This window comes from Panthera uncia (genome assembly GCF_023721935.1).
Source record: "Panthera uncia isolate 11264 chromosome C1 unlocalized genomic scaffold, Puncia_PCG_1.0 HiC_scaffold_3, whole genome shotgun sequence".
Lineage (NCBI taxonomy): Eukaryota > Metazoa > Chordata > Mammalia > Carnivora > Felidae > Panthera > Panthera uncia.
This window is the reverse complement of record NW_026057584.1, coordinates 69,284,198-69,297,523: the sequence shown is the minus strand read 5'-3', so window position 1 is coordinate 69,297,523 and position 13,326 is coordinate 69,284,198. Positions and strand designations below refer to the sequence as shown.

Below are 13,326 nucleotides of genomic sequence, written 5' to 3'. Positions count from 1 at the left end.
TCACATTCCCTGGGAAACAGACCCAGCAGGAGTTTTGTGGGCGAGCAGTTTTTCCGGGGTAGTATTAGGAGGGATGAGGCAGTGAGGGAAGGTGGGCTTCAGTGCAGTCAAAACACAAAACTCAGCCGACCCCCACAGGGAGCTCCGGAGCTGGATGGCCTGCAGAGTTGCCTTCATGTACCAGCCGGGCTGGCTTTTACACAGAATGGAGTGGCCATTGGCTGTGGCAAGGCACGTCCCAGGGTGGGAGCTCAGCTGTGAGCTGTCAGCCGCTGGCACTCTCAGCAGCTGGCAGAATGAGGGGTTCAGTCCTGAGGTGGGAGGTTCTGGGTGGCACGCCAGTGTCATTCCAGCATGGAACTCAAGGGCCATTTTAACCGGCCATTTTAACAAGACCTACAAATAATTGAGCACTAATTTTCTCTCACTTGAGAGATAAAATAATATCCTCTTACAGGATAAATTTGCTCAGGCAGTCAATGTGTTAAAAGAAACAACATGGAGGTTGGGGTAGAGCTTCGTTGCACTTCTGTCTGATGCTTCTGCCTTCTTTTTGGAACATCATTCGGGTAGCACCCTGGATCCCAGGCAAGCAGAGGAGGGGGTGACCTTTTGATGAATTCTGAGAAGACCTAGATTTAAGTAACTCCTTCTTCTGCCTTGTTCCTGGCATCGTTCTCCCTGCTTTTGTTGGGTCCTCAGTGTTCCAAAGAGGATAGTGCCGGGCTCTGTGGGGGCAGCCAGTGGCTGTCCAGTCATACCCATATTTGTGTAATTGTAATTCTGAGGTACAATATTAGGAAGCTGTACACATTTAACCACATTTTCCAATTAACATTTACGAGTAATAAAGCTAAATAGTTTAATTTCCTTCTTGACCCTTCAGTCTAACTTGAGAGTGAGGAGAAGGGATACTATTTATTAGACTTCCTCAAAAAAACAACAATTCGTTATTGTGTGGAGTGCCAAAATTGTATAGAACTTAATTTCAGAGATTGTCATTTTGGCCAGCTTTTCTTCAAAGGTATTAGAAGGGACAAACACATATTATATTTGTGGTCAGAATGTAAGGAAATGAAACATGAATCAGAATTTGTTGACTTTAGTCAACCGGCATCCATCCTATGGAATTTTCACGGGTATGCAGTTCCAGTAGTGACAACTAGCATATCTTTTCTGGCCAAATTATGACACTAAATAATAACTGACTGCCCTAGATACAAAAGACCTGAGCACAAATGACATAAAAGCATCAATTGTCTGGAATCCCCCCTTTGCATTACTTTTGTTCCATCGGCATCACGAAGAGGGTTTTCACCTATTTAATCCTATTCTCTGGGATTTACTCACCATCTCTCTTGGAGAGTTTGAAGTTACATAATGAGGCTTTACTCTTAGTCCTAAAGGGAAAGATTTCAAGGTTTTTCTTATGATGGCTCAGTGACTCATTTTACTGGAGCTTCAAAAACACCAGACGATGTGATGCTTCCCACACAGTATATTTTTTGCTAAATGGGAAATTACCATACTGCCGAGCAAGAGTGAGTGTGGAAAAGTCAGGCGATTCAAGTTCTAGAAAGGACTCTTCCACCAACTTTTGAGGAGAGCTTAGTCTTTGCTTCCTTATCTTTTCAGTGGGCACTCAGACTCGAGCAAACATTAGGAAGACAAACCGCTATAAAAAGTGGCATAGTGCTTTCAAAAAGGGTTGAAGCATTATGCAAATGCAGGACGCACATAAACACAAATGAGTGTATGCAAGTGTAGGGTCACTGATGTCTTTATCAGTAAACATATCGGCATAAGAAAAAGTTTTTTTGTTAGACTTCACAAAAGGCAGTAATGCTTGGATCTTCTTTCGTACCTATGTTCATTCAACAATTATGCATTATACATTATACATAATTATTATGCATTAGCCATTTTTCTTGGCCTTATGAATGTGAAGATTAAAGGAAAGCATCCTCTGCCTTCAGGAGAGAAAGACAAACAGATTACTCAGTAGAGTTAATTCAATGATACTACATGCCTGGCATGTAAGCTTTCAATATGTTTTGCATGAATACATAGCTTGGGTTGAAAAATGTTGCATATAATTTGACAAGGACATTTAATATATACCTTTAAGTACCGTAACCACATTCAGCACATAAGATTATGAACAACAATCTCTTGGCTTTTCAAAGATGTCATTGACCCAACATTTTGTGAAAATAGTTGTAACAAACCGACATCTTGTGCCATCTTACAGGGAGCATTTGGGGTAAAATGCTTATTCATTTCTGCAGTCAAGTGAGTTGGGGCTCTGGTTCAGGGCCAGATGACTGGAGTGAGGAGAATGGCATGTCAGGGAAGCCTTCCTTCTGGGAAGTAAAGAACCTGGGGTCTTCTGCAACTGCTCAGGGATCTCCATCAGGCAAAGATTCCTTTTGTTCTCTGAGCTGCCTTCCACTGGGAGTTGATACCAGAAAGAGTTGAGTGGTGTGCATTTTGTAATAACATCTTCTGTTTGCTGTTCCCCACCAGAGAAACTCAGGGATTTAATTATGGGGATGGGACAGAGAATGGAAAAGTAGGTATTTCTCAAGTCCATTTTCCAAATCTCCATGACCCCAACATATTTCATTGATCTACTGATGCCCAACCTGACCTGTTTCATTGCTTTTCATATGTTCAAGATATAGCTAAGATGTTATGCATAAAATAAAATATTTTGGATAGAAATTATTAGCTAAATGTACACATGACCTAAAAAACCACAAAGTATTTAGTGTATTTAATTACCCATGACTTTTTAATATTTGAATGAATTCTTATGTTTCCCAAATTTAGAAAGGACATTCTGGGTGACAAACTTTATTTTCCATCCTCGCTGAAACTGTACTTCAAAGAATTATTGGCCTCCAAGGGAAGGAGCTCAGGTTTCTAGGACTTATTCTTCCTCCTGGCTATAAGAGTTTGACATTTTCCAGGCAAATGGGGCCGAAGTCCGGCAACCATTTTTAACACAGAATGCTTCTTTTAATACTATTGCTCGAGTCTTGCTGCAATAGCTGCTAGAGGGTGTTTGCATATAACTAGATGGTGCTGTGGCAGGTGGCGGGTAAGAGCTTGGGATTTACAGTCAATAGATCCTTGGTCCCATCCTAACTCTGATACTTGCCAGCAGTGCAGACCTTTTGCAAGCTATTCTATTTCCTCAACTGCGAAAAAAAAAGAGATAATAATGCTCTCCTATCTTCTTTTCATTCTTTTCCCCCATAAGCATCAGGTCAGATAACATAGGTAAGATCCCCTCCCATAAAGGTACTTGATAACCCGTAGTTAAGATCGGCTAGAGGATAGTGGTGATGAAGGCGACCACACTGGCAGTGATGTGGTAGAGTTCGTGTTGGGTCCATTACCTACCATAGCAGACAAGTGCATAGTACTTGGCGTAGTCACTGAAACTTGCTGTGTAATATTGGCACCTTTCTTTCCTTAGATGGCAAGTAATGCACTTTTTGCTTGGAGGATAGCTTCCAATGCTAATTCTAGAGGAAAATGAAAATAAAACTAAGCTGAAATTTTGAGATTGTATTTATCAAAATGTACTACTCCATGTAAAATGACTAATTTACATATTGACATCAAACCCACTCTATTTTTCTCTTGCCAATATCATTTAAAGTGAAGGGGAATTACAGTATTTTGATGTAGCCTGATTTTCAATCATCTTTGCTTGAAGAGGCACCAGACTTGAGGGAGAAGCCCCCCCAGTTTCTCTGCGGTGGGAGAAATACCTAACACCTTGAATGGAAGTGAGGTAACCACTTCCCATAGCCATTCATCTCTCACATCTTACAAAGTGGTTGGCAATGCATAGTTCTTCATCTTTCCATCTCTCTTTTTGTACTCCCATGTAAAACATGCAAGGAAATCTGGCAGTCTCACCAAGAAAAGGGTCGCTGTTCTTATCATATATCTGGAAGGGGAAATTAGTAATAAGCAAATTGGAAATTAAAAAAAACCACAGTTTTTAAGTGCCTCCTGTGCCTTTCATTCTTTTCAGAAGGAAGTTTTGGTTCAGAGAAGCTCTTCCTGGGAATGCTTCCCTACCGGCATTCTTACATAAGCCAACATGGACCTACACCCTCTCCCCAGTAGAACCTTCTGCGTGGCTCCTGAAGGAGGTGGTTGGTTTTAATATACAGACTCCAAGACCTTACCCCAAACATTCAGAATCAGAATCTCATTTGGGGCAGACTAGATGGTATGATGCCAACATGGATCAGGGTCAGAATCTGTTGTGACTGGTAGGATAATCTGTGGCTGCTGCAGTGTTCTTTCTGCTGCTGCCCTTGATCTTGCCTTGGACATGGTAGAGGGGAGCCAGGGACATTGCTGGCGCCATAGAGGGATTCTCTCCAACAGATAAGAAGTCATGATACAGGAAGGAGCAGAGGAATGCAGCAGAGGGAAAATTTCTTATTTCCTTGGTTATAGTCTGCATTCATGTTCACATTTTGGTGTAATCTTGGAAATATTAAGTAGGCAGTTAACAGTAAGGGGATTAGGTCAGCATGCCCAGGTGCAAATTCTGGCTATAACAGTATTGCCTGCCTCCTGAAGTTGTAGGGATTCAACAAAATTACATATGTAAAGCAGATAAAAACGTGCCTGGCATATAGCAGACTATCAGCCCATGGTAGCTATGCCTTTTACTTCTACATCAGAAAGGGCTGTTGAGGGCACCATTCTTTTTTTCTCCCTTTGTAAAAATGTTTAGTGGGGCGAGGCCACCATTCCATTTGCCAAGGGGACAATTGGGCCAACTTAAACACTAATTTGGGAAGAGAGAGGAATTTTCTCCAATCCTAATAGGCTTATGCCAAGGTGAACCATGTTAAAAGAAATCACACAATATGGGAGTCAACGCCATACCTGGTACACAATAGGGACTTAATTAGTGTCTGCTAAGTGAATGAACATCGTCAATTACCTCTAAATTTAGTTGAAGTATTTAGTATCATGTTTTTATCAGGATTAGAATTCCTTGGCTTTTCTTTCTGAAGACATTTTGAGTTAGCTAATATTTTGGGGGTGTATATTTTATACTGATGTGGGGTACAGTATGCTCCAAATGTTTTACCTTAATTCATATATTATTTTTATTACATTCATGCTTTAAAGATATTCTATGTATCCAAAGGACTCTGACATATTTTCATTCAAATTAATGTATACAAATACTAGAATGAATTGACATAAATTACCTATAGATATTTCTTCTTCCAGGGTAGCCTTCAAATTCATTGCTAGAATAAAACCTGAAATACATTCAGAAGCTATTAAATAAATATTTATAACTAAATGGTGATAGAATTTTTAGTACTAATAGAGTAAACAATGTAGTCCAATGTTCATCTAATGAAACTATATTAATTGGCACTTATGTAGATAAATCATTGCTGGTTATTAACTTATTTTTAAATGTCTATTTATTTTTGAGACAGAGACAGAGAGAGAGAGAGAGAGAGAGAGAGAGAGAGAATGAGTGAGGGAGGGGCAGACAGAGGGGGCATAGAGGATCTGAAGTGGGCTTTGTGCTGACAGCAGAGAGCCTGAGGTGGGGCTCGAACTCACGAACGATGAGATCATGACCTGAGCCAAAGTTGGATGCTTAAGTGACTGAGCCACCCAGGTGCCCCAGTCATTGCTGTTTATAACACTGAATTTTATATACTTACTCTGACTTTCAAATCATAGGAGGATTAAAGTGTGCCAAATATTCTTTTTTTATTATAGGTATATTATATTCTGATTCATTATTTATGAGTTATACAAAATAAGCTAGGATATTGATTAATATCACCCCCTTCCTTACCATGATAAAGTTTACTGGTTTCTCTATGTTATATTATTTAATTCTGTTTGTGATTCTGAAGATATTTTGGATTTGTTTTATAGAAGCCCTGACAGAGAAGTTTGTTATAAATCCAGAAACGTATCCACACTACGACACAACACAAAGGGGCATGTTGATTTACCCAGATGCGAAAGAAGTCACAAGAGAACATACTTGTTACTTAAGTATCTGGGTCCCAGTTCTAACCTGTCTTAATATAGCCATGAAGTGGGAAATCCAATTTAGTGGCATGATTTTCACTCCTCTGTGAGTTCATCTGAATATCACGAAGAAACCGCCTTTTTTTTTTCCTTCAAGAAGAGCATAATAGACTGTAGAAAGTTAGGTTTAGTTACCAATTTTTTAATTCTTGAGGTTGTTCAGTGGCTCAGGTACTACTATGTGTTCACTGTCATAAAAACCTTGTTACCCGCGAGTAAAAAGAAAAGGTAACAGAATGCCAATCACTCCTAGGATTAAATGTATCTTCTGACCCAGCATTTTTCTACATGACTTTACTGATTTCAACGGACTCTGATAGACTGATGGTCACTTGCACTTGCCTTCCCCCACATCATCTCAAACTACTAGTGAATAAAATACTCAGTATCTTTTCCAAACAGCACCACCCTCCCCCCACCCTCCCACAGCTTTCTTGTTCTGTCAAAGGCTTCACGATTGATTACCTTCATCTGACACTTGCATCAGAGTCCAGTTTGCCTTGCCTTTCCCTTTTCCTTCACTGCCACGAAGTCACCAGTCTTGTTCAACCTCCATCTGTCTTTACCGTCTATCTACCCTTCCTCTCACTCACTTAACTAATATTTACAGAATTCCAGCTATGTGTCAGGCACTATGTCAAGTGCTAAGGACACACAAAGAAAGGAGGCGTAGCTTTTTCCTCAAAGAGTCCATATTTTATTGCCACTATTCTAGTTTAGGTCTCTATCATTGCAGGCCTGGATTATGACCATAGCTGGGTCTCCCTGCCTTTGGTTTCCCCTGAAGTCCTAACCTTGTTATGTCTGAAATTTGCCATCCACGTTTATCTTGTCACTCTTCTTACACTGGTGATTGTAATGACTGCTCCATATAATGTTCAAACTCCTTTGTCAAATGTTCCAAGAGTGCCATAAATCGACAATTGGTTTCTGACATGTTTTTATCCAGCGAGCCTGGACTAATGATTCCCCTTCTTTGCTCATAGAATTACAGATAATGACAGGCAGGTTATAAGAAAGTACCCTGGATTTGGACTTTATTAGAAGCAAGGGAAAGAAACTGTACATTCTTGACTAGAGAAGTTTGATCATAAATGATTATTTTAAGATGATTTATTTAGATAGCACACAGGATGGACTGAGGAAAGAACTGGAAGGAAGAAGTCCCATGTTGAGATCACAATAAGAACCTTAGATTTAATATGTGTTAGGTTTGAATCCTAGTTCTGCTACTAATTAAATATGCAGTCTTGGCCATGTTAATTTGCAAGGATCAGTTTTCTCATCTGTACAACCAGGGTAATTGTTTCTACTTTACAGTATATGGTATGAACTAATTGCTCAAAAAACGATAGCTGGGGAGCCTGGGTGGCTCAGTTGATTAAGCGTCTGACTCCTGACTTTGGCTCAGGTCAGGATCTCATGGTTCATGAGTTCAAGCCCCACGTTGGACTCTGTGTTGAGAGCACAGATCCGGCTTGGGATTCTCCCTCTCTCTCTGTCTCTCCCCCGTGGCGCTCTCTCTCCCTCTCTCTCTTTCTCTCTCTCTCTCTCTCTCTCAAAATAAGTAAATAAACTTTTTTTTAAAGATAGCTGTTGTAGATAATAATCTTAAACTTATATAACAGTGAATCACTACAAAAAACTTTCTGTATCTATGGGCTGCCCTTCATGGACTTTTGAAGCTTGCTCATTTCTTCAAGTGCTAAAGAGTAAAATTTGTGTTTAAAAGTCGTTATTATTTCTAAAATTTTATACTTTTAATGTAATTATCTACCAAGTATCAGAAGAGAAGTGACTGCTGACTAAATATTCTTTCCTAAAAGAAATCGTGTTAACTATTAAAGAATACACAATTTTAATGAAACCACAGCTGTCTGAACTACACTACAGAGTAAGTAACAAAAAATGCTTTTAACTAAGAGGTGGTACAGTATCATTTGTGGGTCCATCAGTGCCAATTAAAACCTGAATGGTGCATCATGCTTCATGCAATACTTACAGTGAATCCTGTGTTACTCTGAATATATTTATGGCCTCCCACTTGCCACTTGTAATTTGAATAGCATTTTCCTATAAAAAGACAAACATTATGTTGTGTGAAGCTGAGCGTTATTTGAGCAACCTCAACTGAATGATCTTTGAGGAGATAAATCTTGGAAGGAACATACCACAGTGTCTTTGATATAGTGAATATGTTTGTAGCCATCCTTGTCGCTAAATATTTTGTAGTATGAAATGGCATCATAGCTGAAAACTGGTGTTGAAACAAAGAACTGAAAGAAATGAACAGAGGTTATGTTCAAAAGACAAACCAAACTAAAACTATAGAATTTTTTATAAGCAGTGGATAGTTCATGATTATCAGAACCAGAATGTCCTGCCTCCCCTAGTGTCCATCAACCACATCTGAAATGCCATTCTTTCAGTTAGACAGCTTTTCTAGTAATTCTAACAGGCATTTGCACATTCCAACTGCTGCTTAATTGCTACTACATGCCCCTCTGTTTATAATGTTTAATTTGATTGAATGTCTATGCTTGGAGACACTGTGGTTTGGAACAGAGTTAAGAGAATCATAAATGAGTGTTGCCATGTAGCCAAGTCTAACTTCAAAATGTGGTATTTGACCAAAGCGTGACTCATGAAGGCTGATAGTTTTTTTGAGTTTTGATTTGTCGGATGCCAAGCACCTAATGCCAATGATTCAATGAAGACATTTTAAAGATGAAAATATCATGCCCTGCTAGTTACAGTTTTTCATGATGGAAAGAAACTTCTAGACCCAGGACAAGCAAGTAGGAGGTTTGCTCCTTGAGCTCAGGGAGCGAAGCAGACCTCATTACCCATCTCTGACCTCTTCCCAGGGTCCCTACTGGTCATTTACTGGGAACTGGTGAATGATCTAAGGAGGCCCTGACACTCAGCAAACCATACTTTCATATCCTTCATGGTATAGATAACTAAAATCCTGCAAAAGTCCTCAGACCAAATTTTAGTTAGTAGTTTCTCCCATAAAAAAAATAGCCTTGGGGCGCCTGGGTGGCTCAGGTCATGATCTCAAGTTCTTTCATGAGTTCGAGCCCCATGTCCGGCTCCCTGCTGTCAATGTGGAGCCCACCTCGGGTCCTGTGTGTGTGTCTCTCTCTCTGTGCCCCTCCCCTGCTTGTGTTTTGTGTGTGTGTGTGTGTGCGTGTGTGTGTGTGTGTATGTATGTGTGTGTGTGTCAACAACAAATAAACATAAAAAATTAAAAATATATATCCTTATCTTACATTTGTCAGCTTCTTTTTTCCTGGCCGTTGGGTTATAAAAGGAAGGTAAAATGGTAAAATAGCTATGTGAGGATAGAGCTACTCTACATCACGGCCAGTAGATACTCCCACAAATAATCCCAAGCCAGCTCTCTCTAGCTGGAAGTGTTTCCACACAACAAGGAATCAAGATGTTTAACTCCTTCAGAATTGACCAAGCAACAACAACAAAACTATCAGTATCTTTTAGTTGCTGTAGGCCTTTTGAGTGATGGTTTTTGACCAAATTGATGATTATGATTGCATGCTATTAAAATGTAACTTATTTGATGTGGTGTCTGTAGTGATCTGGGTAGGGTTCTCCAAAATTTACGTGAACCCAGAACCTCAGAATGTGACTATTATGGACTGTTTGTGTCTCCTTAAAACTCATATTTTGAAACCCTAATATGAATTAGGGTTAGTATTAGGAAGTGGGACATTGGGCAGGTAATTAGGATTAGATGAGGTCGTAAGGGTAGAGCCTTATGGGATTAGTGCCCTCTATGAATCACCAGAGAGCTTGCTTCCCTTGCTCTGCTGTCCATCACTTGAGGATACAAGAAGTTGGTGGTCTCCAACCCAGAACAGAGCTCTCACGAGAACCCAACCATGCTGGCACCCTGGTCTAAGACCTTCAGCCTCCAGAAGTGTGAGAAATCAATTTCTGTTGTTTTTAAGCCACTCAGTCTATGGCACTTTGTCATAACAGCTCAAATGAAGGAAGATAATGACCTTATTTGCAGATATAATCAAAGTAAGAATTGAGATGTGACCATATTGGATTTGAGTGGGCCCCAAATCCAATGAATGGTGTCCTCATAAAAAGAGGGGGTACAAAGAAACACAGAGGGACACAGGGAAGAAGCCTTCATGGATGGGAGCAGAGATTGGGGGAGATGGCTACAAGCCAATAGAGTCCTGCCAAGAGCCACCAGGAGGTGGAGGAGGAGAGGGAGTATTCTTCCTTGGAGGCTTCAGAGGGAGCAGGACCATGCTGACACCTTGACTTTGGGCTTACAGCCTCCAGGATGGTGACACAATGGATTTCTATTGTTTTAAGCCACCAAGTTTGTGGTGATTTGTCACATTGATCCCAGGAAACTAATACCCTGTCCTAAGTCTTATCACTTTGGCATAGAATGGATGTCTTTCACAAAATGGAAAAATAGGATAAGGAGAAACTGCTGTCTCCTTCCATGGTTCCTTTATGAGTTTCATTAATAATAAGACCAGCCTTGGTGGGATTTTGTGTATTGAGACTTGTGCCTCTAAATAAAATTAAGAGTGAATTGAGTGAAAAAGAGGCCCAGGGAAAAGAAATTCTGGTTTGCAATTTTGTGGATGGAATTTTGTTAGTATAAGTCTGACAAGCCATTGTTTCATTTGAGAATGAAGCTTTGCCTTCTCAGACAAATGATGATATACTTACTTACTAGTAACCACTTCCCAATGCCTCCCTCTCACTCCTTAGGGTGAAAGACAAAAAACTGGCTGTGCATTGTTTTTACCACTAAAATGGAACCAGGGTCACAAAATATTTTAAGATGCCGGAGTAAAAACATAGTCTCCTCACACCTCTGGTTAGTAAGGAACTTTAAAAAAGGTTTTGTTCTGGATTAAAACTTAAAACTTTCATTTTCATTGAAAAAAAAATAGGGCAGAGTGTTTGAAGATCTTAGAATCAGGCAAACAGGAAGACTATCTCCGCTAAGCAAAGAATGTTATCTTCTCCCCTTTTATTGCGCACACTGAGGACAGCTGCTTTAGATGAACAGGTAACTTGGGTGAGCTAAAGAGAGTGTGAAATATTTCCGCATTCACTTTCTCAGAGCTAGCTCCATAATGCATCCTGAGTTAAATGCGTCTTGCATCAAGTTACACCTGGACCCTAGAAAGCACAGGTAACTAGGTGGTCCTCAGTTTTAACAAGGCCTCTTCACAGTCTCTTTATCAGCTTAGATTTTCTGATAAATTACTCACCTCTATCTGCAAAGCCATTTAAACTGTTTTACTTGGAAGGTGAGATTATTTACCACCTGATAATTTCTTGCCATGGTTGGTAAACAACCCAAGGTCCTAGATATCAGAGGCTGATGCCTAAGCTGAGTCCACATTTGATGAAAAGCACAGACTTCCAAGCATCAAGCAGAAAACTCGTTTTTCCGGCAACCAATTCAGCCAACTTTATTTGTGAAATAAGGAAATGAAGGCTTACTTAAAAGTAAAAAAAAAACCCACAAGCTCATTTTTCTGAACAAAGGGGTTTTACTGACAGCAAAGGGAGGGGCCGTATTGCTTAATTATTTTAAAATAATTTAAATGCAGCATTGTAGTCTATGCTTTTAGTGTTTGTTCTCCAAATTTTACTGATGCAATATTACATTCTTTGATTAAATAGTTCTTTTTGTCGGTTGCCTACAGGGCAAAAAGAAATTTGTTTAAAGTGAACTCATGGTTTGTTATTTTTCTGATCAAATACCAAAGGAGATATGAGGCTACGTCCCCCAAATTAAGACACTTGACTAGCTCATGCTGGAGGAGAGAGAGTGATAGGTAAAGTTCTATTTGCTAGTTCCGTGCCCCGCACCGTAACAGGTCCATTGCTTTTAGGAAGTCATTCAATCTTTTCTGATTCACAGGTGATTTCCAAAGGTGTTTTTCAGTTGAAATCTCCTTAATAAAATCTAAAGGAACAACTTCTCCAACATCACTCTTTAATTTTATACTGATACGACTAGCCTGTACACTTTCTCTAAAAAGTTCATAGATATTACTTGAACAAATGTCTGAAAGGTTATTTCATACTCCTAGGTTTTTTCTGGGTAATTTTATTAAGTCACTGATTTGATTATAGGTCAAAGGAAGCTATCCAGCACATTATGACATATGACTTATAAGCATATGAAGCTATGGCCTGACTTTCAGAAGACATGTCAAAGCTTGTAAAATCTAATGACTTCTTCAAAGCAGCTGCCTTGGGAGAGTGTGAACTTACTCCTGAAAGCTATCACTACAAAGAATTTTTGACAATACCTCTTTGGGTATTTAGAAAGTTTACTGACTATTTTAAATTTTAAGAGATTGAGATGAATACATTAAAAGATGATTTTTTTTCCAATAGAATTCCAAAGCTACAGATGTTAAAATGATCTAGCACAAAATCATATGTTGCAGATACATAATACATTATTCACTAGATTTACTTTGGCATCATTTTTTATTTAATGTAGGGATCTCATCTTCCCTCAAAGGATGTGTATGTGCCTCCACTGACGGTATTTAAAGCAAGGCTCTACAGCTTTAGAAGGCAATTAATCAATTAATTAATTAATCCACTCTGCTCATGTTTGCTGAGATTACAAGGTTGGTGCTATACAGATTATAAAAATTGATAAGATACAAATGTTGACTCCAAGTTGCTTATAAATAAGAGATTTCAAAAGATGCAATCTAAAATATTTCAGAGTGTTTTGAACGCATGCAGCATTTTCAGAATAAATGTGCATGGATTCCAAAGATCATGTCTTTGAGAAGATTGTTGGTATCCTTGTTTATCTATTTGTAAAATCATGTCACTCATAATATTCTGCAGTAACTCTAGCTATGTTATCATCACGGAGAATACAAGCAAAGGAAGTCTTAAAGTATTCTTTGCCTCCAATCTTTACTGGAAATTTTATAATGAGAGTGAACTCATAGATTAACTTCCCTTTTCCTCAAGTTTTCAAACAATGATCTAGGCATTGTCTTTTTGGAAGATGAGCTATGGATTGACCAAGATTCCAAAAATTTAGAAAATTCTGTCCTTCCACTGAATACTGCTGATTTTTCTTATGTTATTTAGTACAGTGGCAAAGAGTTCTTATGTTATTTAGAACTGAGATATCTTTAACTAAAGACAGAGTAAATATATGTAAGCTAA

General features: G+C 39.1%; 1 protein-coding gene across 1 annotated transcript in view; it reads right to left on the bottom strand.

Moving 5' to 3' along the window:
• The window catches only part of FAP (fibroblast activation protein alpha), a 73,661-nt gene that overhangs the window by 24,340 nt on the left and 35,995 nt on the right, over positions 1-13,326 (bottom strand). Inside the window, 4 exon segments of the mRNA XM_049615588.1 lie at positions 3,409-3,533; positions 5,256-5,309; positions 8,111-8,181; positions 8,280-8,384. Coding sequence (XP_049471545.1) covers positions 3,409-3,533; positions 5,256-5,309; positions 8,111-8,181; positions 8,280-8,384 — 355 coding nt within the window.